This window comes from Protopterus annectens, chromosome 3.part1, assembly GCF_019279795.1.
Source record: "Protopterus annectens isolate FY-2018-M chromosome 3.part1, PAN1.0, whole genome shotgun sequence".
NCBI lineage: Eukaryota > Metazoa > Chordata > Ceratodontiformes > Protopteridae > Protopterus > Protopterus annectens.
Window position 1 is genome coordinate 1,698,285,436 of NC_056732.1, and position 27,349 is coordinate 1,698,312,784.

Genomic DNA, 27,349 nt, shown 5'->3' on the forward strand with positions numbered 1-27,349 from the left:
CGACCACAAGCTAATCAAGCTAGACATCCACATCCCGCTCCCACCCCCAATTAGGGAAATCACCATAAAAAACTTCTCCAAAGCCAACTTCACTCTACTTAAGACAGAAGTGGCAAACACTCACGACACCCATGCAGACGGACAATAGAGGTATGACTGCTGAATCCTACACAAATGCACTTTATAAGCACTTACACGAGTGCATGGATCATGCTATCTCTAATAGAACCAAGATGCTATCCTCCAAAAAAAGGAAGCCAATCTGGTGGTCCTCTGCCATAAACAAACTCTACAACAGAAGAAAGAAACTGTGGCAAAAAAGAGTAAAATCCCATGACTGGAGGAACTCCCTGGTCAACCTCAGTAAGAAGCTGAGATCCCTCATAAAATCCTCCAAAGCTAGTTATGAAAACAAAATTGCCACTGACTCGAAAGACAACCACAAAGCATTATATAGCTATGTCAGGAATCTCAATGGCAACACTCAGATCTGCTCTGAGTTACAGCACAATGGCACTAAATATACAGAACCAACTGATATTGCCAACATCCTGGCAGATAGGTTCAGTGCTAACATTACCCCCCTCTCACCCCTTAGAGGGCCCATCTCTATACCAAAAGAATGCAAAGTTCCTGTAATCATGGCTGCACAGGTAAAAAACACACTCTCCAAAGCCAAGAACACAGCATCCATGAGACCTGACAATATCCCAGGCTGCGTTCTACACGAACTGCAGAATGAACTGGCACCCTACCTAAGTACCATGTTCAATCATAGCCTCACCTCAGGCTTTGTGCCCATGGAATGGTGCACCACAATGGTTATCCCACTCCACAAAGGGGGAGCCACGACAGACCCCGGGAACTACTGCCCCATTAGCCTGACAAGCCTGATCTGCAAGGCCATGGAATGTATCATCATGGAACTCATAAACAAAGACATTGGTAATCTCTAAACTCTGGACCCTACCCAGTTCGGATATGTAAAAGGCAAATCATGTCACCTAAACATGACTGACTTCTATGAAGCAGTCACCAAAGTCATAGATGAGGGTAAAGTGGTTCACACAGCTTATCTAGATCTTGCCAAGGCTTTCAACACCATCCCCCACTCTGGAATTATAGATAAGCTCACTAAACTAGGTATAAATCCCTATGTCACAAGATGGGTTGCCAACTGGCTCATGGACAGAACCCACACTGTGAAAGTAGCAGGCTCCAAATCCGACTTCAGACCAGTGACAAGTGGAGTATCACAGGGTTCAGTCCTGGATCCTCTCCTGTTTGGTATCTACTTCTCTGAAGTACAGGCCAACACAGAAGGTCTTTGGCTAACAAAGTTTGCAAATGACTGCAAACTAGGAGCCATAACTGAAACTCCTAACGATGTGGACATACTACAAAAGGGCATCACTGAGACAGATGCCTGGTGTCAAAGCCATGGCCTGAAGCTCAATGCCAAAAAGTGTATTGTCATCCCCTTTGGTAAAAACTCTGTACCCATGAACTACCACATAGCTGGTAGTCTACTTAATGTCGAAAATCTGATAAGAGACCTTGGGAACAGGTGGACAGTAGTCTCTCCTTTGATAATCACATCACCACAGTAGTCAGGAAATCCTTCTATGTGGCTCACCTCATCACAAAAGGTTTCTCATCCAGAAAAAAAGAGATCATTGTTCCACTCTACTCATCACTCATTAGACCCATTATAGAGTACAACGCCCCTTTTGGTATGTACCTCACAAGACATCTACAACAACTGGAAAGGCCAAGGAAATGCCTCACAAAGAGGATTACTGGCCTCAAACAGATGTCCTACGCAGACCATCTCAAAAAACTCCAGCTTTACTCCGTCGCATATCGCCTACTCAGAGACGATCTCTGTCTAACATACAAAGCTATGTCAAACCCAGAGCTGTTGGACATGCTCCACTTAAAGAAATCCCAATCCCTCCGAGCTACACACTCTAGGGACCTAAACCTTGTCACCACAATAAACAGAACATGCTGGAGAGATAAATTCCTGTCCCAGAGACTTCTCATACTCTGGAACAGACTACCAATCTATGTCAAACAGAGCTCCTCATTAGCACTCTTCAAGAAAAATCTTGATGATTGGATGGGAAATAGGAAATTCACCCCAAGGATCACTTTTGTGGCTCTGCTTGACAGGGGCACAGAAAAATAATTTTCTTTGGTGGTGAAAGCCAGGGTACATTTCTGGCTAGGCTTATATAGGCCCTAGGGCCAATAGCCTAGTACTTACCTATGAATATTACAGACTTAAAAACAGGATGTATGCATTTCATTGTCAGTGAGAGCAAAAATGTAAAATCTGCTTTTTTAAAGACACTGTTACAATGTGTTTCCTTAAAAACATGCTTTTCTGCACTTATCAGCATTTGCACAAGAACAGATGTTCTTATACAAAGATCCAAATGGAATACTAAAGACAAAAGCAGGATGTTCAAACTGTCAAAAAAGCTGGCCTCTCATAAATTCAGCAAAAATGTGACAGGACATTGTTAAACAAGGAAGCTTAAAAATAATATTATTAAGTCAGCATTTGCGTCAGCATCTACAACAATCAGTATTGTTTCTACAGGATGAGCAATTCTCTAAAATAGAATACCAAGAAGAAATGTATATGTGTGTGCATGACTAAAATTGTATATAAAGATCTGTAGTAATCCAGTTATGTTAGGGGTATTGGTAGGGATACATCTGTCCCGAGGTAAATGTTATAACATCCATGCTGATTGAGAAGTAAAGTAGAACAATAACTAAAAGCTGTAACAGTACGTGTGGTTTGTTATAAAAAAACTATTTGTTACTGCTCTGAGTTGGGTGTTGCAAAGTATATTCTTTTATCAGTGTGCATTCTGCAAGCTTCTGTGCGCAACAGGACTGTAAATGCAACTTCTGTGTGCAACAAGACTGTAATGCAACTATAACCAGACTTTTGATTTCAGCAGAATGCAACTATAACCAGACTTTGATTTCAGCAGAATCCAGCCAGCAAGACTGAGTGTCTTAAGAAGACTTCAAATCCATCACAGTAAGCAGCACCACATAATTTTCCAGTTTTGTGTGTTCCCAGTAGTAATGGCAGTGTGTAGAGTACTGTAAGGCAAGTTAAAGGCATATGCCCTTTTCCCCACTGTAGTGCGATCCTGGAGTTAGTATATATAATTGGGGTGTGGGGGATGTGGGGGCGCAGCCCCCCAACTAGTTTGGTTGCAAAATGTCCTGTTTCTGTTAAGAGGGTTAGTTAGTAGTTTTTAAGTTCTGGAAAGGGTTAGTTATTGGTGTTCTAAGTGTGCTTGTCTATGGTTTAAGATTTAGTATGTTAAAATTCAGCATTGTAAGCTGTCAGTGAAAAGGGAGTTAGTCAAATGAGTTTTATGTCAAATGAAATTTTGGTTAACTGGGTGTCAGTCAAATGAAATTTAGGTCAAGTGAAGTAGACCCATAGATACATATATATATATATATATATATATATATATATATATATATATATATATATATATATACACACACACACACACACACACACACACATGGAGACACACACACACACACACACACACACACACACACACACACACACACACACACACACACAAGCAAACACAGTACCCACATGTGGTCGAGCACACACACACACACACACACACACACACACACACACACACACACACACACACACACACACACACACACAGACAAACACAGATATTACTATTTTTAAAGAATAGCATTATTTAAGATAGAAATTACTTACCTTTCTTAAATAATGTGATTCTATGAGGGGACTTTTGTCTTCTGGTTTGTCTCTGCTATTCTGATGTACTGTGCATGCATATAGGACTTACATTCCCATGCTTGCACAGTACATCAGTGCAGGAGAACTGATGGAGAAAACAGAATCTCTGTTGATGTTTGTTTATTTTTTTAACTGTTAACAGACATTTGGAGGGACAGCACAAAAATATGAGGAAAGTCAGGTCTGTTTCTGTTCCTGTTTTGATTTTTCTCATATTTTTGTGTGCCCTCCAGAGTACGCCATAACGTAAGTCTGGCCTTTCACTGGTACTTTAGCAGCTGGGCCTTTTTCTATTGGCATATGCTCGATTTACACTGGGCACACTGGCTGGGCTGTCCAAACAGAGTGCAAATTTTTATATATGCACACACGCACATATGAGTAACAAAAACTATTAACTAGCAAAGAAACTGTAAACATTGAAAACAGGCTCACATTTTTTTTGATATATTAAAAATTATAATCTCAACCCTAAATATAAAACAAAGCCAATGTTTTTGAAGAGGCAAGTCTCATGCACCTACACCCACTTATTCATATAGAAATTAACTCCACAACTGCATAACAATCAGGGTGAGTGCCAGCCATCACATTCCAGTGCTCAGCAGTTTCACATGATATAGAATCACACTTGGACCACATAATGGAAATAGGTATTTAAAACACATACTTGTAATTACAAACAAGTGGATTCCAGCTGCTGAGACTTTGCAGTCAGCATTTTAATTTATGTTTTTGTAGTTTGTGACACATGTTGGTAGCCCATCTCTCACACACACACACACACACACACACACACACACACACACACACACACACACACACACACACACAAGTGCATGCACGCACAAACATGGGCATGCAAATTACCAAATATACAATGACTTCAGATATTTATAAGATACTAAAAAAATTGTAAATAGTCTGTTTTCACACAAGTTGTTCCTTCTTACTTTCATGAGAAATAAACAATTGATCCAAAGATCTGAAAGATTTAATTCTGTCAGTATACTACCTGAGTTGTCAGTGGACATCCAAGGTAAGGAGTAGCCTTTCTCCATCATTTTTAGGTGCAGGAAAGACAATGGAAGGATGGATAATTTGTCTCAGAATAAACTCGGATACCACTTTAGGCAGAAAAAAAAAGGATTAGTTCTCAAGGAAACCCTGTCCCTATGGAAAATGAGACAGGGTTGACTCAATGTAAGACCCTGCAAATCAGATACCCTTCTTACAACATCAGAGATTGATAGGCGATCACTAGACTAATAGACTGAGCACCCTATCAAGCCTAGCCAATATAACCCGATTTTACCAACCTATGGTGCCTATGGGCAAGAGGATGGCATTGATTTGTGCCTGTGCAATGAGTATCTTACAGATTGCCCTTGTCCATAATGGACACAGGTGTGAATTTGTAATTCCCCATTCATTGATACAAATTGTGTTTGAAGAGGGCCAAGAAAGGGCTCTGCTTAATTTGAATAGGAAGCCTGTTCCAAGAAGAAGCAATCTCTTCGACACATACAGAGGTCAGAGAAATCAGTAAAACTTTTTTTTTCATGTTAAGAACCTCACATCAGATATTAGCTGGTTCATCTGGAGCAAGTGTTAACCTCTCCAACACAAGGGCCATCAGTTTTCATGGAGGCTTCTTATGGAAAACTCCTTCCAAGAACAGTTTTACAAGACTGCACTGAAAGAGTATGATCCAGTGGTAGACATACTGAAATGAGTGATAAATGAACCTTGACAGAGGAGTAAGAAAGGCCATAGGAAGGTAATTTGCACAAATATTGTGAAACTATAGACACACTAATCATGAATGGGTACTGGTTATGTCACTGGCATCAACTAAAAAACTTTTCCATTTGCTAATATATGATTTTCTAGTAGCAGGCTTTTTTTCTTTGATTAGTACCTGCTGCACTTCCTCAGTAACAGGTGCCTAAAAGGAATTAACCCTATCATCCAGGCAGTCAACTGAAGTATATTGATGGGTTGTATAAAACATTCCTATTTTTGCGAGAGTAGAGCTGTAAGGAAGCTTGTCATAATTGCCCCTGGCCATTTCCAAAAGAAGGGAGAACCACAGTTGCCTGGGCCAGAAGGAGGTCACCACAATGATCTTGGGGGATTCCTTCAGAAGTACCCTGGATATTAGTGGAAAGGATGGAAAAACATATAGGAACACTCCTGTCCAAGGAAAAGAAAAGGAATCTGTCTTTCAGGCCTTCTTGCATGAAGTCTTGGAACAGAATCTGTCCAGTTGATTGTTTAGAAAGGAGGCAAAGAGGTTTACTTGAGAAACTTTCCACAGATGGATCAAATCTTTGAAGACCCCTGATCTAGTTTCCATTCATGACAGTCTGCCCTGGTCCTGCCCAGCTTGTCTGCCACACAAGTTTGCTCTGACAGAATGCAGGATGCTTGTGGAATGAGCTAACCTGGTTAGTCTGCAGAGGGGGTATAACCTGATTCCACCTTGATTGATGTACCACTTGACTGTGGTATTGTCTGTAACCATTTGGAGAGGTCCCAGGGACCAAACATGGTTCATAGAGTTGAGTGCCTTGATCAGGGCAAGCATCTCCTTGATATGTATATGCTTGCATCTATCAAACACTCCCTGCACTTTTACTCCTCCTGAAAGTGTTCCCTAAGCAAAGTCCAAAGTGTCTGTGGTGACTGACTGCTTTGGAGCAGGGAGAGAAAAGGAGAACCATGATTTAAGGATATTTGTTGTCTCTACTAAAATAGTTCTCGTCTGACAACCCCCACCACTGGCGTCTGAAGAGATAAAGGATGTTGATGCTGGGACCAAAGAGAATTCAGATACTGCTGTATCTTTCTCATGTGGAGCCTTGCCAGGGGTGTCATAAGAATCATAGATGTCATGAGACCCAAACTCCTGAAGTATTCTATCATAGTGACCGAAGTATGAGTGGGTAACCTCAGAAATAGATATAGATAAAATTCTGTTTTTCATTTTCCTTTGAAAGAAAAGCTCTTTGAACTGAGGTGTCTAGTTGACATTCCAGGAACACAATCCTGTGTGAAGGAATCAAGAAAGACTTTTGAATGTTCTCTTGGAATCCCAGCTTATGTAACAGATCTCTCACTCAAGACAGAGATTCCTCACACTTTGGAAAGGACTCTAAAAAAATAAGCCAGGTGTCTAAAATGGAACTGTGTTGATAGCCTGTAGTCTGCAATGAGTGATAACTATTGCTAGATATTTTGTGAACACTCTTGGTGCAGTAGATAGTCCAAAGGGTAATGCAGAGAACTAATAATGTGATCCAGACACAGAAAACCTTAAGAAATGTCTGAAGTCTGGATGAATATGGATATGACAAGAAGCATGTTTTAAGTGTATTGCTGCTAGGAAATTTGAAACAGGAAGAAGAGGTAACAAGTTGGGAACTGACACCATTCTGAATTTGGGCACTACCACAAACAAGTTTAGGAAGAAAAAAAAGATCTAGAACTGGTCTCCAAGAATTTTCTTTCTTTGGCACTAGGAACATCCTTGAACAGAAACCCTTCCCCATCTGCAAAGGATGAACTGATTATGTCACTCATTGGGACAGCATGTGATGAAGAACCCTTGGAAATAAAAACAGTCTGATCTGCAGGATGAGAAATGACCCCCCCCCCAGAAAGGAGGAATTTCCTACCACTGCGATTTGTAACCTTGATGAATGATTTTCAGAACTCTATTGTCTGAAAAGGTCTGTTGCCAAACAGAAAAATGCAGATTCAAACATTCCGGAAAAAAATAGGAACAGAGTGGCAGGGGCTCAGAATGTCTTTTGAACAGTCATTCAGACTTGTTGAACTGTTTGTAAGGTTCAAGACATGGTGGTAAAGGCTATTTGCTTAACTTTTTTGTGGATGGAAGAAGAACTGCCAAAGGACAGGTAGTTTGTTTCATAGTCGAGCTGAAAATTGTGCATATTTCCTGAAGAATATGAGCAACAATTGCTGGTAAATACTATCAGTCCACAAAAGTTACTTTTTTGACAGACAAATACAATAAAATGCTCTTTAAAACACAACACTATACCAGCCCCCTCAAAAGTAAAATAAACATAATTTTTCCTCAGAAAAAGTTTTCAGTTACCTTACACTTTTAAACTGACAGAAAAAAATGAGTGCTGTGTTTAAAAGTCAGTTACAGTCTTGAAACAGCCCATTAAAACACAACACTCATAGCTTTAACATAAGTTTCCAGAACAGGAAAGAAATAAAACATCACCACAGTTAAGAAAATGGACTTTTTTCCCTAAATAGAACTTATATGTCCAGCAAAGAAAAGCACAAACTGACTGTCGATCCTCAAATGTCTCAAAGGAGCATATTCTTCAGTGGTAGTAAATCTCCGATACGTTTCACACACATACTTGTCATTTAGTCAGCTCATCTCATGCAGTCTGGCAGTTTGGCTGCATGGAAGGGGCCCTGAAGCTGTGGAAGCTGGCCAGATTTTATATCCTTGGCAAGATATAACCCCATATAGCTAAGGCTAATGCAGCAGTGGTCAATATGATGAACATCTGATGATGTGATACAGACACACAAAACCTTAATAAACATCTGAAATCTGGATGAACAGGAATGTGATGGCATGCATCTTTTAAATCTAATGTCACCAAGAACCTTAAATGAGGAAGAAGGCATAAAAGGCTGTGAAGTTAAAGCATTTTGAAAATGGGCACTATCACAAACTGGTTGAAGAAGGAAAATCCAAAACTGGTCCCTAAAAATGTTTTGTTCTTTCTTTTTTGGAGTAGTAAGGAACTGTCAGCATGGGACTGGAGGGAGGGGGTCAAGGTATCTTATACAGTTATTCTGACTTACTGCACCACCCTTTGTTCCGGGGGAGGAGTTCCTATTTTGTTTTGGAACATTCCTGCCTTTGCTTTATAAATATTTGCTTTCCAGCTATTTATTTTATTTTTAAATAAAATTAGCTTAGGGAGCACAGAACCCACTAGAAAACTTCAGTGTAGGAGGTCTGAAAAAATCTGAGATTCCCTGAATCATCTTTCTCCAGTTATCACACGTTTTAATAACTTCCCCAGCAGAAGGTTCAAAAACGAGATCTCTGTCCAAGGGATAATTCAAATTTTCATTTTTGACATCCTCGGGCAGTGTTCTGAGAATGCAGCTAGTCAAATCTTTGTAAAACAGTTCCAGAGGTCACAACCCTAGAAGTAGTACCCACAGAGTCACAGGGTCCTAAAACAAAGAAGCAACTAAATTTCACAAAGCAGATTTCTTCTCACAAGAGGAAATAAACCAAAATATTCCTCATAATTTCTCAATTAGTCAGCATAAACTCCAAAGTATAAGCCTGAAAACTGGTAATTCAAAAAATTAAAGTTGCAGAAGTATACACGTTTCCCCCGTAAACTTGTCAAAAGCCTCCCCCTCTTTGTCAGAAGCATATTGATTAGAAATAGCAAAATGTTTAGTAACAGCTGAATTCACTAAAAATAGCTGCTGGGTCTGATCTGTGTTTAGTGTATAAAAACTTAAAAGGCTGAGCACTGTATACAATGCATCTGCTTTGGTGTGTGAGTGGCAGCAGGTTGTCGGAGAAACTGCAGACTGTAACAAAGGCATTCTCCATGACAGACAAAACTGGAGAGACAGGAGTAGGTTCTGGAGAATCCACTTGTGACAAATCATAATATTTTCTGAGCGACTGAGAAGCATCACTGTTTTCCCCACTGAAATAAAATGACTCATCCTGGAAATAATCTCAGAGAAAAGAAAATCCTTCATAGAGAGTATTAGATACCATACACTCAGAATACAAATCAAACAAAACTTAAGTAGAAAAAATATATATCTGTACTTTCACATTCCCCTACATATTCAATCTCCTGAACCTCTTCAGGAAAAAAAAATAATCCCTTTTCTTCTTACCAGCAACATATTTATAAGGAGGGTGAAGAACCTGCACAAGGCCCTGAGCTAAGCCTAATAAATAACTCCTGACAGATTAACTAATACTGGAGAAAACAAATGTTTAGTTTTCTGTTTCTTTTTGACATAAATATCAGAAGAATTAGACAAGGAATTGCCAAGAACACCTTCCCAAAGATGGACACAACATTCTGGCCAACCAGGGACACTTTCCATGTCTCTTCTCCCTAGACCAACAAGAGTGGCTCTCCCTTGCCCAGTAAGGGGGACTCCAACTTCTGCAGAGGATGTGTCTAACCCTTGGTCCATGGTGACAGAGGTGACTACAGCACAGGGATCCAAAGAAAAAGCTGAGTGGTCTGAGGAACCAGTTTTGGCCACAGCAGACTCACCCACCTGTAGCTGTGACAAATTCCAAGCCTGATGCAGTGGCAAATGTTACTTAACAATCTATTTCTTTTGATGACTGAAAGAATCTCTAACCAAAGATCCAGTATGTTGTTCCATGATCAAGCAAAAAATGGTGCTTCATTCTCAGGAAAGGTTAGCAGCAATAGTCAGCAAAACAGATATGCAGCAAAAAATAAAAAAAATCCCCAGGAAAAAAAGTACTTTAATCACTTATCCCAGCCCCTAAAAGCAAAGTAACAACATTTTCCAATGAAAAAGTAGTTTTAAACAACTTGAACAACTTTTTATCACAAAAGTAAAAAGTGTGCTGTTTAAAAGTTGCTAAATGTCATGAGACAATCACAAGAAACACTTATTTGTAGCTCAGATGTACTAGTTTTACAGAAAAGAAATCAAGTTTTCTGTAATAAAAAAGTGAAACGAAAGTTTTTTTTCCCCCAAAGACAACTTATCTGCCCAACAATGGAACAGCATTAGCTGATCATCGATCCTCAAAAGCCTTCAGAGGAGCTCTCTCATTGGCAGCAAGAAAGCTCTGACGGTATTTACATCCAAACCTGACTTTCAGTCAGCTCAGCTTGACCTGACTAATGGTTGGGTGTGTGGAAGGTCCACTGGAGCTTTGGAAGCTGGCCAGCTGTTATATCCTATGCAGGATATAACACTATATTGCTTAGGTTACTGCAACAGTGATAACAATAATGAACATCCAACTTTGTTTTATCTCATAACAGTATGTGATATGCCATAAAATGCAATGGCACTGAAATACCAGTAAACGTTCATGGGGTGCTTAGGCTCACATTAACAAGCAATGACAGTCTATGATCTACAGAAATAATTCCAAACTGCAAACCTACTTTTCAATAATACTAAGTGAAAACTTTGCATGCATGAAATTATAGAAATACTTCTCACCTGTGTGTGATGATAGCTGATCCGTTTGTTTTGCAGGCATATAGCTACATATCTGACTAGTTGGTAAGTTTTGACATGAGTCTCCCAATGCCTGGACACAATGCAGAGAGGAGTCTTTGGGCAGTTTATACAATGTCTTGTGTGATGTACAAGCATAACTTTGAGTTGCTTTTGGCACAGTATCTGTTAATGAAGATATCTGATGAAATTTAGTTGCACAGGTTTCAGCCGACTGATACTGTGTAGCTACATAAGGAGCAGAAGGAGACTCATTGGCTAAAATCTTTGATACATTTACTATTTGTTGCAAAGATGATTGTGAAGAATCTGCCTCAATACCAGAAGCAGAACATTCTATTTTCTTCACTACATAATCCATTTGATCATGGAGCATCTCTTGAGAAACAGTCATGTAGGGAGTAGCAACAGACTCCACTGGAGTCACCTTTGCATGTTCTAGTTGCACATGATCTGTTTGTGAAGGACAGTTTGTCATACAAGCATCAGCAGCCTTCTTCTTTTTGCATGGCATACATGGAATCAAGTAAGATATTGCAAGGACAAATGACCTCCTAATTCTTTGTAACAGTTCGGAATGAAAAAAATAAGATAGTCGTTGCCATCTGTTAATACCTTCATTAGACAGTCCTGATTCTGCAGGCTGTAAAACATGTGCATTAACCGTTAATTTAGGAATACTGGGTATCCGTTCAGTGGGAGATGATGTTACAGTTACAGCACGGTACTGATCTGATGGTGATGATATGGTGGGCCAGATATTCTGGATAACTGCTCCAGAAAGGGTATAAATATCTTCATGCTGAACTGAAAATACTGGGTAATCTATCAATAATCTGTCCTTATATACATTAGTGATGCTTGGTTCTCTAACTACATCTAATGCTGGATCTTCATTATCGGTAACAGTGTATGTCTCCTCTTCATAAGTCTTATCTGGTCTATGTTCAGGAAGGACAGAAATTTCTACAGGGTGAAGTGAAAAAGGTATGGGGTGATCTGGTGAGATTCTATAATAACATTTAACAGTGCTAACAGGAGTCTCTGTGCCTTCTCTTTTATCAACACTACATGTTTCTTTTTGATAATCTTTATCTGGAATATCTGGCCTTGATCCAAGGATGCCAGAAATTTCTACAGGGGGATTTGTAAAAGGTATGGGGGGATTTGTCAAGATACTATAATAATATTTACTTGTGATGGTGGAGGATACTAGGTCTTCACTGTAATCATTGCATGTCCCCTCTTCATCTGGACTATCTGATCGTCTATATATAACAATGATACTAGGTTCGCTAACCACAAGGGATGCTGGATCTTCACTGTCATTAACGATGCATTTCTCATTTTCATAACAGTTGGACTGATTATTATTGTTATGCTTTACTGCTGCTGGTAAATTTGAGCCAGTTGTGGCCTCTTCAACTGCACACTGTTCAGTTGCGTGAGCTGTAGCCTCTACAAAACTGGCCTCATTCATTTCCACTGTTTAAAGAGATTTGTATTAATATTATTTCATTCTTAGTTTACTTTACACATATATTTACATTTTCTTCATTTCTAAATACATGTATGTTATCCACAACCCAATAAAATAGTCTTAACTCATTCCCTCCAGTACAGCTCTTTTGAGTGTGTGCCTTTAACTCCCAGTGAGCATGGCTTAAGCCTTTAAAAAATGAAGTTATCACCTTACAGTTCTAGAAAATACTCATTGAGAGAGGTCAAATATTAATACAGTTGTGTTTGCCTTAACATATGCTTCAAGACAAAATATCCCGGTACCTTGTATGTAACATGGTCTTGGAATTATTAATGCAAATATGAACAATCAATATTTTATGCCTAGAGGAGCAGTAGGAGGTAACTGCAAAAGAAGCCTGGAGTAGCACTCAGCTGTAATGAGTTAAGACATTAGAAAAAAATCTGAAAAGGTATAATATACTTATAATAGACCTTATTTTTCCTTTCTTTAACATACATTGAATTACAGCTCATTGTTACACAAAATCCATTGTTACTAGCTTCTGATACCTTACATAAAGTAATGTAAGTCTGTGAGTCTGTATATGTTTTGGGAGGAGAGGGACGGTAAAGCTACTGTTAGCCTGGCAATACAGATTAACCAGGCATGATGTCCATCAGTAAAACAGTTTTGCTTACCATAGTTTTTTTCTTGCTCTTTCTTCACATGCAGCTGTACAATTTTGTGTACTGAGGAACTGGGGAGGAAAATATCACAATTTCATTGTAGTGGTCCTTCTAAAACTTAGATGAATCAGTAGTGTTCAGTCCAAACTTACTGACTACTAAAAACTAAAGATATATATAAACCTTCAAGGTCTGTACTGTGATTATGCCTCCTGCATTATTCCAGTGAAGGATTTCCAGCATAAGACTAGAAAATGACTGGAGTCACATGTGTAGTCTGGGTCTATCACAGCCACATTGTCAAACATATCCTCTAATCCACAACGCAGGCTGTCAAACCATTCTGACTCAGGTTGCATTATGGTGGGAGCAGGAAATGTGCGATCTCGGCGTTGGTAGACAAAATATATATATATATATATATATATATATATATATATATATATATATATATATATATATATGTGGTATTCGACAATGTGGTAATTTGACGAAATGACATAGACCCATGTAGTCTATATTTGTTCCAATAGTATGTACATACAATGATCCACATCTATACATCACATGTTATAAGAACACAGACACTAGCAAATAAATGCTTAAATGTATGTATACAACCCAAATGAAAGAGAACTGAAATGGTTTGTGATGTCAGCAATGCAGGTTTTCAAATAACCTGAATGTAAGAGAGCCATTTGGGCTGGCAAATAAGGACCAAATGGCTAAACATCTCACGGCATCTGCCAGTTTCTGTGGATAGACCTAAGCAGCTACCAGGTCCACTAAGTACCACTACCAGTTCTCTACACAGAAGATGTTGCATTAGAAGTGAACTAAACAAAAATGTAACTGGTACTTAATGTGATCAGCTGTTAAGTACTGGATGGGTTTGATAATACACATGCAAAGAAGAAATTGATTTAGTAACTGCTCAGTGAAATCATTTTGGAGCACCTAAAGCAGCACTCTGGTTAGAAACTGAAAAATCATGTATTTTTCATCTTATGTTGATGTTCTATGCAGCAGTAATACTTCTCCGAAACATGTTTAAACATGGAGTGTGAAAATGACAGAAAATACAAGCACATTATCAGAGACAATGTAAAATGTATATGTTTCTCATGCGGTACAGTTTTCTGTATATGGCTTCAAAAATCATACATAATGATGAGGAGTCAAAAATTGTGTGAAGGGGGAAATCAAGCCTGAAAACAGGGACATACCTCCAATACAGGAGCAGATGAGAGGTCTCTGAAAAGTTAATGGGCTTCCTGTAATCAGTGTTTGACTCAGAAGAGCAACAAGGTGAGGGTTGCATTTTTATCACATTCTGCCTGTTCTCCAAGTTTGTGTAATTTTGTTGTTCTTGGATATACATGGATCAATGCCACAATATTGACACACAAATATCTTGAACACTGGAATATCGACACTTAAATCACTGAACTGTTTTTTTTTCTAAATGCTGATATTTCTCAGCATCAGGTGTATGCCCTTCTCCAAAGTGGAGCAATCTTGGTGTTGGTATACATAATATTGAGGGGATATGCAGCAAGCTCCCCTGTAAAAAAAGCCATTCTTTTGCTTTACCAGCATTTAAGAAAAAGCTGGTTTGATGATTTACGTGTCTATATTCTAACTTTTATAGTTTGAGGATATAGGACTGTTTTGTGACCTTGGGAATATCATTGTTTTGAATTAAGATCTCCCAGGGTTTTAGATGTTTTGTGGTTGAATAATCGTGTGTTCATAAAATGAGACACCTTTATTCATAGTAAATCCAATTAAAGCGTCTAATAACTAAACTACCTGAAGTACATACCTATTCCCAAAACCTGTACAACTTCTTCACATCTATTTCAGAGGCCAGAACCTCCCCGATACCTACAGCCACCCACTGGATATGTAGCGAGTAGTGGTGACTGGCCTTCCTAACCCCATCCAACTGCTAGTGGGATGCAGCAGGTCATGACCCCTGCTTAATGAGTGTGAAATGCCAGAAGTTAGGATCTTAGTTTTTTTCTACTTTTGAAGGGATACAGAGCTCTTCTTTATTACCTTTTTCAACCTCTCAATTTTAGTTTCTGTTTTTTCAGTTTCTGTTTTGAGAAAGATTTCTTTTTTTCCCTTCCATGCAGCTGAACATCAGCACATTCCAGTGCCACGTCTTCATCATTTCTGCCTATGCCCCTGAACTACCCTTGATTTAATCTGGCTGGGTTGGAAACAACTGGAAGATTAGGGTGTCATGGAACCATGCATCATTTTGCTCCCATGGAGGGTATTCCCTATTATGATCTATCATCATTCCCCTATCCCCTTCATTCACCTGTATGTCTGTGGGGAGGGAGTGCAATGGGGACAGTACAGTTGTGTAAGTTGAACTTACCATAACGACAGTTGTTCAAATGATCACTGCTGCAATAGCCTAAGCTATATGGGATACACCGTGCCAAGGATATATCAGCCAGCTTTCAAAGCTTCAGGGCACCTTCCACATGCCCTGTCAAGCAGATTGAGATGAGCTCACTAAAAGACAACTTTGGGTGCAAAGCCTTCAGAGTTATCCTGCCAGCACAGTGAGGGAGGCCAAGTCCTGAAAAGACAAGGCTATGAATAACAAAAAAATAAATGTCCACACCATGGCATAAAAAAATACACCAAAACACGAGGAGGATGGGGGGGGGGGGTACTGCTGTAGTATTTATTCAAATATTGACTGTTATTCAGGTTCAACTTACACAACTGTACTCTGTTCATACTGATCACTGCTGCAGTAGCCTTAGCTATACGGGTAGATTACCATAGCAACTATATTTGGGAGGAGGAAGGAGAAAGCTACAGGAGCCCCTGGAGAATGGTCCTAGCAAAGCATGATCTAGGCCTAGTGAAGGAATCCAGTTTAAAGTGCTTTGTAAAAGTATGTACAGAGGACCAAGTAGCAGCTTCCACAATACTTCTAGACTCCAACCCTTTCCAAAAAGCCACAGAAGAAGCCAAAATCCTTGTAGAGTGGACCTTGACCCTGCTTGGAATAGGTTTGTCATGGAGAGTATAACTAAAGTTAATAGCCTTAGATAACCATTTGGAAATAGTCTGTTTTTACACTGGTTGTCCCTTCTTTTTACCTTCACAAGAAATAAACAATTGATCCAGTGATCTGAAAGAACTAATTCTGTAAAGATAGTACTAGAGTTCTCTGTGAGCATCAAAGGGAAATAGATTACATGTGCTACATAGGGCATGTCTACAAAAGAACTTGACTAATTTGACCACTTGGGTACAGGAGAATAATATACTGATAAATATATCATAAACTAAGCATATGAGATTTGGGAGACAAACTGAAACGTGAATATTTAATACAGTACACAGTAATTATTTATTTATTTATTTATTTATTTTATTTTACATTTGTTGACCGGGCTAGTCTAACTGGATACATGTCCATTTTCAGTAGAGGCCCGAGGAGAAAAGCTCCACTGTAACAGTCTACGGTAACACACTAAGAAAAAAAATATATACAAGAGGATAACTAAACTACTAAGCAGGAGTTAGCAACTAATTAGCATACAAAACAACAGAAAAGCAATTAGTGAATCAAAAATACACAGCAACAACAGCAGTATTTAAATACAGAATTGAAATTTTTTTTTTTTTTTTATAGCATCTGGACTTGGACTTGACCTATCATGAAGAAAAAAAAACTAAAAATACTACCTGTGCAAGGCATTAGGTAGTGCAAAGTAAGTAGAGGTGATAGGAGGTAAAACATAAGCAAAGTAAGTAGCGGTAATAGGAGGTAAAATCACAAGAAAGAGGAAGTCACAAGCTGAAGAGAGTCAAGGGGAAGAATTTTAGTGATGGGAGCAGTGATATAAGCTAGCTGGAGACAAGGCAGTGTGAGAGAAGGAGAAATAATACTTGTCCAGATGATGGGTGTGTACAGTGCAGATAGAGGTAATTTATTAAAGAGGTAAAAAGATGTGGAAGTAGCAAACAAGAGTCAGTCAGGAGAAGAGCAAGGGCAGAGCCAGTGTGATTTGAGGTGGGTCTTTAAATGTTTCTTGAAAAGGGGTGTTGAGGTCAAGGTAGTAAGTTCACTAGTGAGCTTGTTCCAGTGTGTACCCACAGCATTTGAGAAAAGGGAGTCACCTGCTTTGTTCTGAGATTTACATGTGGCTACTAGGAGTTTATTAGCTGATCGAGGGTAGTGAGATTCTTATAGGGGAAATAAGAGTATTAAGAATAGGTGCATTAGAAGGAAATGGAGTATCCTGTGGGTAATAGTCAGTTGTTGAAGTAGAATGAGATTTTGTAGTTCAAGCCAACCTAGCTGTCTGAGATTTAAGCAATGATGAGTCTGATATGGGGCACCTGTAGCAAACCTGATAATGTTGTGGTAGGATGAGGCTAGTTTTGATAGGTTTGTTTTTGATAGGTTAATAAAGGTTGGAGAGGCATACAGTAGTGTTGAGATGAGATGTGTTTGAGCTAAAGATATCCTAGTCTCTGGTGTGAGAAATTGTTTAAGTCTATAGAGAGCACCTATTTTTTTGTTAACTGTTTTATAGTTAGATTGATGTGAGCATCAAAGTTTAGTTGATTATCTATTGTGACACCAAGCAGTTTTGTGGTGCTGTCGGGTGATATAAGCGTGCCATTGTTAGAGACAATAGTAAAGGAAATTGGGATGGACTTATAAGTTGGAGTAATCAATAGTAACTTAGTCTTTTTAGGATTAAGGAGGAGACAGATGTGTTTGAACCAATTTTCTGCTGCAGTAAAACTTTTGGGTACATGAATGTAGTTCAGCAGGAGACATTGCAGTGCAGATAAGTGTAGAGTCATCTGCATACTGAATGCAAGTGGAGGATGGGAGGGAGGTATTCAGGTTATTAATAAAGATGGAGAAGAGGAGGGACCTAGAATAGAGCCTTGTGGGACTCCAATGGAGATTGGGAGCTGGGAGGATAAATGACTGTCCCAGAGAACTGCTTGTTGTCTATTTGACAGGTAGGAGTTGAACCACTGAATAGCCATTGTGTCAAGAGAAAGGGATTTAAGCATATCAATCAGAAGATGGTGATTTACCATATCGAATGCTTTTGAGAGGTCAAGAAATAATGCAGATGAGTATAGATTATTGTTACGATTTTTGTTGATGGAGTCTGTAAAGGAGAGAAGAGCAGTGGTGGTACTATGGAATGGTCTAAAACCGTGCTGTGAGTCAGCAAGTAGGTTATTTTGAAGAAGGTGCTCTAGAAATTGTTGGTGGACACATCGTTCCATGATTTTAGCTAGAGGAGAGAGTAGGGCTATAGGACGGTAGTTTGAAAGTTCAGTTGTATTTCCCCCTTTATGTAAAGGGATGATATGGGAGATTTTCCAGAGACATGGAATAGTGGATTCGGTTATGGTTCTGTTTATTAAGATGGAGACTGGGAATGCTAGTACCTCTGCAGCTAGCTGCAGATACTCTGCTGGCAGTTTGTCTGCTGAGGGGGTACAAGGTTTAAGTTTTCGGAGTTGGTTGTAAATGAAGGCTGTTGATACTGTGTTCAACATTAAGGAGGGTGTTTTATTATTAGGAGGGTTAAGTCCAAGGGTTGTGGGTGGAGTTAAGGTGTTGGCAAGAGAGGTGACTGTTTCTGAGAAGAAGTTATTGAAGGTGTCAGCAATTTTATTAGGAGGGGTCTGAGCTAGGTTGGCAGGGGTGGGTGTTTTGGAGTTTCCAGGGTATAGGAGTTTCTTGATTCCAGACCAAACTTTGAGGGTTCTGTTGGGGGTTTTGTTGAAATTTAAAGTAGAAGTTTTTCTTGTCAAGGAGTATAAGTTTCTTTGTGGTATTTCTAAGGTGTTTGAAATGTTGGTGGTCAGTGGGGTTTTTTGTGATTCTCCATTTTGCCCAAAGTTTGTTTCTTAGTATCATTTTTTGCTTGGTTTCTTCGAAGCCATGGAGCTGCTTTGGACCTTATTTTAATTTGGAGATGGGGCATGGCTGTCCAGAATTTGGAGGAATTTATTATTGAAATAAGTGACTGCTTCATCGAGAGGAAGGTCTTTGAGAGGTGCCCAGTTGCAAGCTTTAAGTTCTAAGAGGAAATTGGGAAGGCTGAAATTTTTCTTACTGCGTATAGTTCGATATACTGACTGCGTAGGACTACTATGTTTTTGTTTGGAAATGTATGTAAGGAGGTGGTCACTAATATTGTCAGGGAGTATACCTGTTTTATATGCAAGGGGATTGTTGTTTACAAGTATCCAATCAAGAATACTTTGTTTCTTGGTAGGTTTATGTATTCTTGTAGGGAAGTTTATGATTTGTTGGAACGTGTAGAGGTTTATGAGAGAGGTAGGTTTAGTGGAACAGCAGGAGTTCCAATCAATATTGAGATCACCTAAAAGGATGGTTTCCTGTGGGATGGTAGAAGAGAGCCAGCTAAGGATATTTTCAAGTGTATTTATATTTTTCCCGGGAGGGATGTAGCAACACATAATGTACATTGCTTTGTTCTTATTAATCTGAAGTTTGGAGCAAAGGAGTTCAGCATTTGTAGGGGAGGGAGGTTGGGAGTCTATCAGGCTAATTTGTAATTCAGATTTATAAAGTATGGCAACTCCCCCACCTTTTTTGTTTGGGCGATCGAGTCTTAAGATACTTGAAACTGTAGATTAATTTAAAGACCTAGGTATATGGATACATGTAGCTTTGAGTTTTTCTAATCATATCAACCAATTGGTTAATGATAGTTACAGAACTATTAGTTGTATAAAAAGATTTATAAAGTCTAGGAATCAGAAATGATGAAGCCATTGTTTGTTAATTACATTATACCTAAACTTGAGTGTGGAATAACAATACGGAAACCTTATAAGAAAACAAGTGTGAGTAAACTGGAAAGAATACATCAGAAATATGCCAAGAGCATCCATGGATGTGATCATTTAAGTTATTATGAAAGACTAAAATATCCGTACTTGTACAGTGTCTCATAGATATTTAAGAGGAGATATTCAAGTATATAAGGCATTTAGAGACAACTATCTCTGGGTATGTTTTGGGTTATCAAAAAGAAGTAGGAAATCATCAGACAACCTATGTAGAAGATTCTATAGGAATGAGAAGTGTACTAATTGGTTCTCTGAGAGAGCAGCTGATGCATGGAACAGACTACCAAACTGCATTAAAGCAATTACTAGTTTAGATATTTTAAGAGCAGCCTGGACATATTATGGAAACAACTGTTTTGGTATACTATCAGGCTAGAAGGGCATTAATGTCCACGCTCTAAATATTTGTACGTATGTACGTATGTATATAAGGTATGGAGTATCCTTTCTCCCTCATTTTTAGTTTCTGGAAAGAAAACGGGGAGATGGATAGTTTGACAAAGTAAACTCAGATATCACTTTAGGCATAAAAGAAGGATCAGTTACAAATAAACCCTGTACTTGTTGAAAATGATGTAGGGTTGACTTACCATAAGAGCTTCCAACTCGGGTACTTACGTATTATCACAACCAGATTTGGGACATGCGGTAATTCGTCAGGTTTCAGTCAAACTATCTCTGTTAACTGTACAATGGTTGGGTAAAGTGTTAAGTACTCTTCTGGGATATGGTTAATGGGCTTGGTAGAGGAATAACAGGAAAAACCCTCTTTGTGGGTAACGTCCTTTTCCGACGTCAGTTCATCATTACAACGATCAAGATGCCTGCTGCTTGTCAGTGTGGTAAAGAATGACCACTCTTTTTGGGGGAACTTTTTGATAAATGCTTACTATTCAGAATGGGAACCCAAGTTCATACAGCAAAGGAAGTATGCCAAAAGCTGAACACACATCACTTGCAGTAATGCAAACACATGACACTTTCTACATTGTGACTGTAAGCAGTGCACCGTTCATTCACACTGCTAGACTGCATCAAAAGTCATTCATCCCGGATTCAGATTTCATGAAAGGAAAGTCACTGATGAATATATGCAATGACTTTTAGTCTGCAGAAATCATGACAATGAAACTTGAATGTAAGTAACACACTGAACATGTTTTATTTATTATTTATTTATTTATTTTACATTTGTTGACCGGGCTAGTCTAACTGGATATATGTCCATATTCAGTAGAGGCCCGGGGAAATAAGCTCCACGACAAACTGTTAACATAAAAAATTACAAAGAAATATAAAAAATGAAATTATAGTAATATATACACTGACAAATCTGGTTAATAGGAAATCATTTGAAGAAGAGATATCAAATTGAAAGGCAACAGTTCTCTTCTGGAGAATGTGTTCACTTTGATGAGTCATGACTTTAACTACCACTGTAAAGAAGCAGTCATGTGTCTATTTCAGCCAAGGATGCTACCTGCAAAGAGCAAAATTGCCTTTATTCCTGTTTGTATGTGTCAAATAATGTAACCCAATAATTTTTAACACTTTACACTATCCTTCTTCCATAAACATAGTTTCATGGAAAAAATTATAAACTATGCCACCGGCAAAATCTGGTTGTGATAATACGTAAGTACCCCAGCTTGGATACCCTTTGTGCAGATGTCACAGTAATCAATAAAACTGTTTTCCATGTTAAGAACTTCAAGTTCAACCATATTATTTGACTCAAATGGAGCTAGTGTTAGCTTTTCGTACACAAAGTTAAGATCCCAATTAGGGGCCACAGGATTACTTGGAAGCTTCTTATGCAAAACTCCTTTCAAGAACATGTTCACATGTGACTGCCTTGAAAATGGAGGATCCAAGGGCAGACATGCTGAAACGGCTGATAAATGTACCTTGATAGAGGAATAAGAAAGGCCATAGGATAGTAACTCACACAAATACTGTAAAAACAGACAACAGCTAGCCCTGTATGTGTGTTGGTTAAGTTGTTGGCACCAACTAGAAAACCTTTTCCATTTGCTAATATATGATTTATTAGTAGCAGACTTTCTTGCCTCCTTTAGTACCTCTGCAAGTCCTCAGAAAACAAGTGCGTAAAAGGAATTAAGACGATCATACAGGCAGTCAGTTGAAGATGAATGATGTCTGGGTGTATCAAACACCCCTGTTCTTGTGTGAACAGATCCATTCTGTGAGGAAGTTTGTGGTAATTGCCCTGCCCATTTCCAAAAGATTGGAGAATCACAGTTGCCTGGACCAGATGGGAGTCACCACAATAATCTTCGGGGATTCCTTCTGAATCTTCAGATGTACCCTGGATATTAGTGGAAAGGCATACAGGAACATTCCTCTCCAAGGCCTTCTTGCATGGAGTCCTGGAACAGGATTTTCCCTATTGATTGCTCAGAGAGAAGGTAAAGAGGTCTACTTGAGGAACTCCCTAGAGATAGATGAAATCTTGCAAGATCCCTGGATCTAATTTCCATTTGTAAGGGCCTGCCCTCATCTTGTTTAGTCTGCAACACAGTTTTGCTGTCAGAATGTAGGATGCCTGTAGTGTTAGATTGTGCTGTGAAGCTATATCTCAAGCTAACATGGCTGGTCTGCAGGGTCTATATCACAAAGTCGAACGTTAAAAACAGCGAACGCTCTTACGTTGAATTCTAAAAACCGAAATCACAGAATGTCAATTGGCCATTGCCGGGACTTTGCCGTTTCCTCCACTGCAGTGTGATCTCAGAGTTGGTATATTTAAGTAGGGGGATGTGGGGGGAACAGTCACCCACATTGGGGAGTGTCAGGGGCAAAGCCCCCCACTTTATTTTGTCTGTGGATTTGGGGTTTTTTTTGTTTGTTTGTTTATTTTCTTTGTTTTTTGGGGGGGAGCAGCAATTTTTTTGCCTGGGAAAAAAAATCACTGTTCTATGTGTTCGACATTCTGTGGTTTCGATTTTTAGAGTTCGACATAAGAGCGTTCACTGTTTTTAACATTTGACTTCGTGATATAGACCCGGTCTGTAAAGGGGGTATGGCCTGGTTCCCCCTCACTTGTTGATGTACCACATTACTGTGATATTTGTCTGTAACCACTTGAAGAGGTCCCAGGGGCGAATGATGGTTCAGAAAATTGAGTGCCTTGATCATGGCAAGATTTTCTTTGATATTTATGCGCTTGTGACTGTCCTTCATGTCCCACATCACCTGCACATTTATCCCTCCTGAAACTGCTCCCTAAGCAAAGTCTGAAGCTTCTGTTTTGACTGACTGCTTTGCAGCAGGGAGATAGAAGAGGAGACCTTGATTTAAGGATATCTGTTGTCTTCCCTAAGTGATGTCTCTTCTGACAAACCCCAGCACTGGGATCTGCAAAGATAAAGAGTGTTGATACTGGAACCAAAGAGATTTCAGATGCCGCTGTAACTTTCTCATGTGGACTCTTACCTGGGGTATCATGAGAATCATAGATGCCATGAGACCAAAATCCTGAGGTATTCCCTCGCAGTGACTGAAGTTTGGTGTCTAGTTGACATCCCAGAAACACAGTCCTGTGGGAGTGAGTCAAGAAAGACTTTTGAATGTTCTATTGGAATCTCAGCTTGTGTAAGAAATCTCTTACCCAAGAAAGAGATTCCTGACATTTTGAAAAAGACTCTACAAAGACAAGCAAGTCTTCTAAATGCAGAAATGGGGATAACATTTAGCCTGCAATTAGCTATATCTGGAGCTAGACACTTTGTGATTAGTCTTGGTGTAGTGGATAGTCCAAAGGGTAAGGAAGAAAACTGATAATGTGATCCAGACACAAAAAAAACCTTAAGAAATGCCTGAAGTCTGGATGAATAGGAATGTGATGATAAGCATATTTTAAGTGTAGTGTTACCAGGAAACTTGAAAGAGGAAGAAGAGGGAACAGGTTGTGAAGTGACATAATTTTGAATGTGGGCATTATCACAAACAGGTGTGTGAAAGAAAGATCCAGAACTAGTCTCCGAGCTTTTTCTTTCCTTTGTACTAGAAACATCCTTGAATAAAACCCCTTCTCCATATAGGAAGGAAAAACTGGTTCCTCCACTCCTTGGTTCATCAAGTAATGAAGAGCAGGTGGAAACAAAATAGTCTGGTTTGCAAGATGAGGAATGACCCCCTGGAAAGGAGAAATTTCCTTCAACTGCCATCTGTAACCCTGATGAATGATTTTCAGAACCCAGTTTTCTGAATCAATTTTTTGCCAGAGAGAAAAATGGAGATTCAAACTTCTGGATGAGAAAGAGAGACAAGGTGGGAGGTGGTCACAAGGTCTCTTGAATAGTCATTCAGACTTGCTGGAGTGTCCTTGGTTTTGGGATGTTTTTTTTGGAACCTCCTTGCCACTTCTTAAACATCTGTTTACCTGAATTCTGTTAAGACTGGTTATTCTGGGTTTTTTTTTTTTTTTTTTTTTTTTTTCTGAAACTGGATGAAGAGAAATAAAATCCCTTGGGCAATGTGGAAAAGGAGGACTGAAAAAATCTTAAGAGATTCCCTGAAATAGCTTGCCCCATTCATTGCATGTTTTGATCACCTCTACAGCAGGCTGTACAAACACTAAATCTCTTTCCAAGGGAGAATTTAAAATCTCATTTTAACATCAACTGGAAGGTTCTGAGAATACAGGGAAGCAAACCTCCTTAGAACCATACCAGAGGCCATACTCCTGGAAGAGGTATCACCAGAGTGATAAACGCATTGCAAACAATAAGTAGTGACCTGTGCAATAGAAGAAACTAAGCTATTTAAAGCAGATTTTTCTTCACAAGAAGAAAAGTACAGTTGTGTACCTACCATAAATGTAGATTCAAGTGTATTCACTGTTGCAGTCATTACACTTGGGTTAACCTGCTGGCAGGCTACCCGCAGTCGGCCAGAGTTCCAAAGTCTAGGTCCAGCGTCGGTTGCTGTCGTCTCTTCTCTGACGTCAGTGCCCTGGGGTATAAAAGATGCAACCGACGCCATTTTCTTCAGTTTTTCTTGCCCCAGATGTCAGGTGCCCCCAAAAAGGAAGGCTGTAAAAAGTATGCCAAAAAGCATGCATGTACTAAAATAAACATTTCCTTCATCTACAAGCAAATACACCACATAGGTTGTATAGAGTTGAGAAGTACAGAAAAGTCCCAGCAATGAAAAAGGGGGAAGGTGGGCAGGTAACCTGGACTGCAACAGTGAATACACTCGAACTTCTACATTTATGGTAGGTACACAACTGTGTTATGTTCATCATGTTTCACTGTTGCAGTCATTACACTAGGGTAGAATCCCAAAGCTGAGGTTGGGTGGCTGGGCCTAAATAGGATTAGGAGAGGCTACCAGGCCCTGCAGAACTGCCGTGACAAAGTCTGCTCTGGATTTAGAGTAGAGAGGTAACTGGCAGTGCTTGGTGGAAGTATGCACTGAACTCCAGGTTGCAGCTTCTGAAATGTCTTTGGTTGGTACTCCTCTGAGAAAGGCTGCTGAAGTGGCTGTTGCTCTGGTAGAATGTGGCCTAATGCCCTTAAGCACTGTTTTGCCATGTTGTGCATAACAGAAGCAAATGCAGTGTCCTATCCATTTTGAAATCATCTGCTTTGAGATAGGCTTTCCTTGTGATCCTGTAGCATAAGCTACAAACAGTTGCTCAGTTTTTCTGAAAGCTTTTGTTTTGTCCAAGTAGAATCGTAGCTGTCTGTATATGTCCAAAGCGTGCAGAAGTCTCTCCCCTTTATTCTGTGGATTTGGATAGAAAGTTGGCAAATGAATGGTTTGGTTAAGAGCCACACTGGAAACCAACTTTGGCATAAATGTTGTGTTTGTCCTTAGAGAGACCCTGTCCTGGTGAAAAATGATGAAAGGTTCCACTACCATTAATGCCTGTAACTCTGAGACTCTTCTTGCTGAAGTTATTGCTAGGAGCAGAGCAGTTTTCCATGATAAGAATTTTATATCAGCTGTGCTGGCTGGCTCAAAAGGAGGCAGTGTGAGCTTTTCTAAAACAAAATTGAGGTCCCAAGTAGGTACTGGTGCTCTCCTTGGGGGTCTTATGTTTTTCGCCCCTCTGAGGTACTGCCTTAGTAGTGGATGTGAAAAAATAGGAGGTTCCATATTGTAATGAGCTGAAATGGCAGAGGCATGGATCATAATAGATGAGAAGGATAGGCCTTTGTCCAGCATCTCAGTTAGGTATTGTAAAATCTGAGGTATATTTGGAACAAGTGGTTTGAGTCCTAGTGTCTGGTTCCAAGCAAAGAATCACTTCCATTTTTCTGCATAAGATTTCCTAGTGCTGGGCCTCCTGGCTTCTAAAATGACATCCATAACAGCTTTAGAGAGAGGTGTGGTCTGAGTGGCTATATTATCTGCCATGCAGCCAGATTTAAGGTTCTAAGTTGACTGTGCAGAATCTGTTGAGTCAGAAGATGAGGAATTTGAGGTAAAGGCCAGGCTGGGCCTTGAGACAAGCTCTTTAGGATTGGGTACCAGTGCTGGCGTGGCCAGTCTGGGGCAATCACGATAATTTTTGGCCTCTCTTGTCTGACTTTTAGGAGCACCTTGGGAAGAAGAGGCAGTGGAGGGAAGGTATAAACAGTCAGGGTTTTCCAGCTGAATGATAGAGCATCCACTTTTCATGCTTGTGAGTGATAAGTTCTTGTGCAGAATTTCTTTAGTTGGCAATTGTGAGGGGAGGCAAAAAGATCTATGTCTGGGCATCCCCATTTCCTTGTTATCATGCTGAAGACCTGTGGATTTAGTTTCCATTCATGAGGATCCATGTGATTTCTGCTTAGTTCGTCTGCCAGAGTATTTTTTGCTCCTGGCAGGAATTGTGCCTGCAGATGTACTTGATAGTTCAGTGCTGTGTTCCACAAAGTCATGGCTTGCCTGCAGAGGGTGTAGGAATGCGTGCCCCCTTGCTTGTTTATGTACCACATAACTGTGGTATTGTCCATCTTTAGTAATAGTTGTCCTGGATGTAGTAGGTCCTTGAAAGCTGTCAGGGCATTGTGTACAGCTAGCATCTCTTTTTGATTGATGTGAAGATGCATTTGTTCTTTGGGCCACATGCCCTGAATACATTTTCCTGCCATGTGTGCCCCCCAGGCATAATCTGATGCATCCATTGTTATTGTCTGCCTGGCTGTGGGTAAGGTGAAAGGCTGT

The 27,349-nt window shown here is 39.6% G+C and overlaps 1 protein-coding gene across 1 annotated transcript in view; it reads right to left on the minus strand.

Annotated features, from left to right (window-relative positions):
- LOC122798626 overlaps positions 1-27,349 on the minus strand; it is a 310,399-nt gene that overhangs the window by 60,499 nt on the left and 222,551 nt on the right. Inside the window, exon 3 of the mRNA XM_044067712.1 lies at positions 11,099-12,601. Coding sequence (XP_043923647.1) covers positions 11,099-12,601 — 1,503 coding nt within the window. The remainder of the gene's footprint in view (positions 1-11,098; positions 12,602-27,349) is intronic.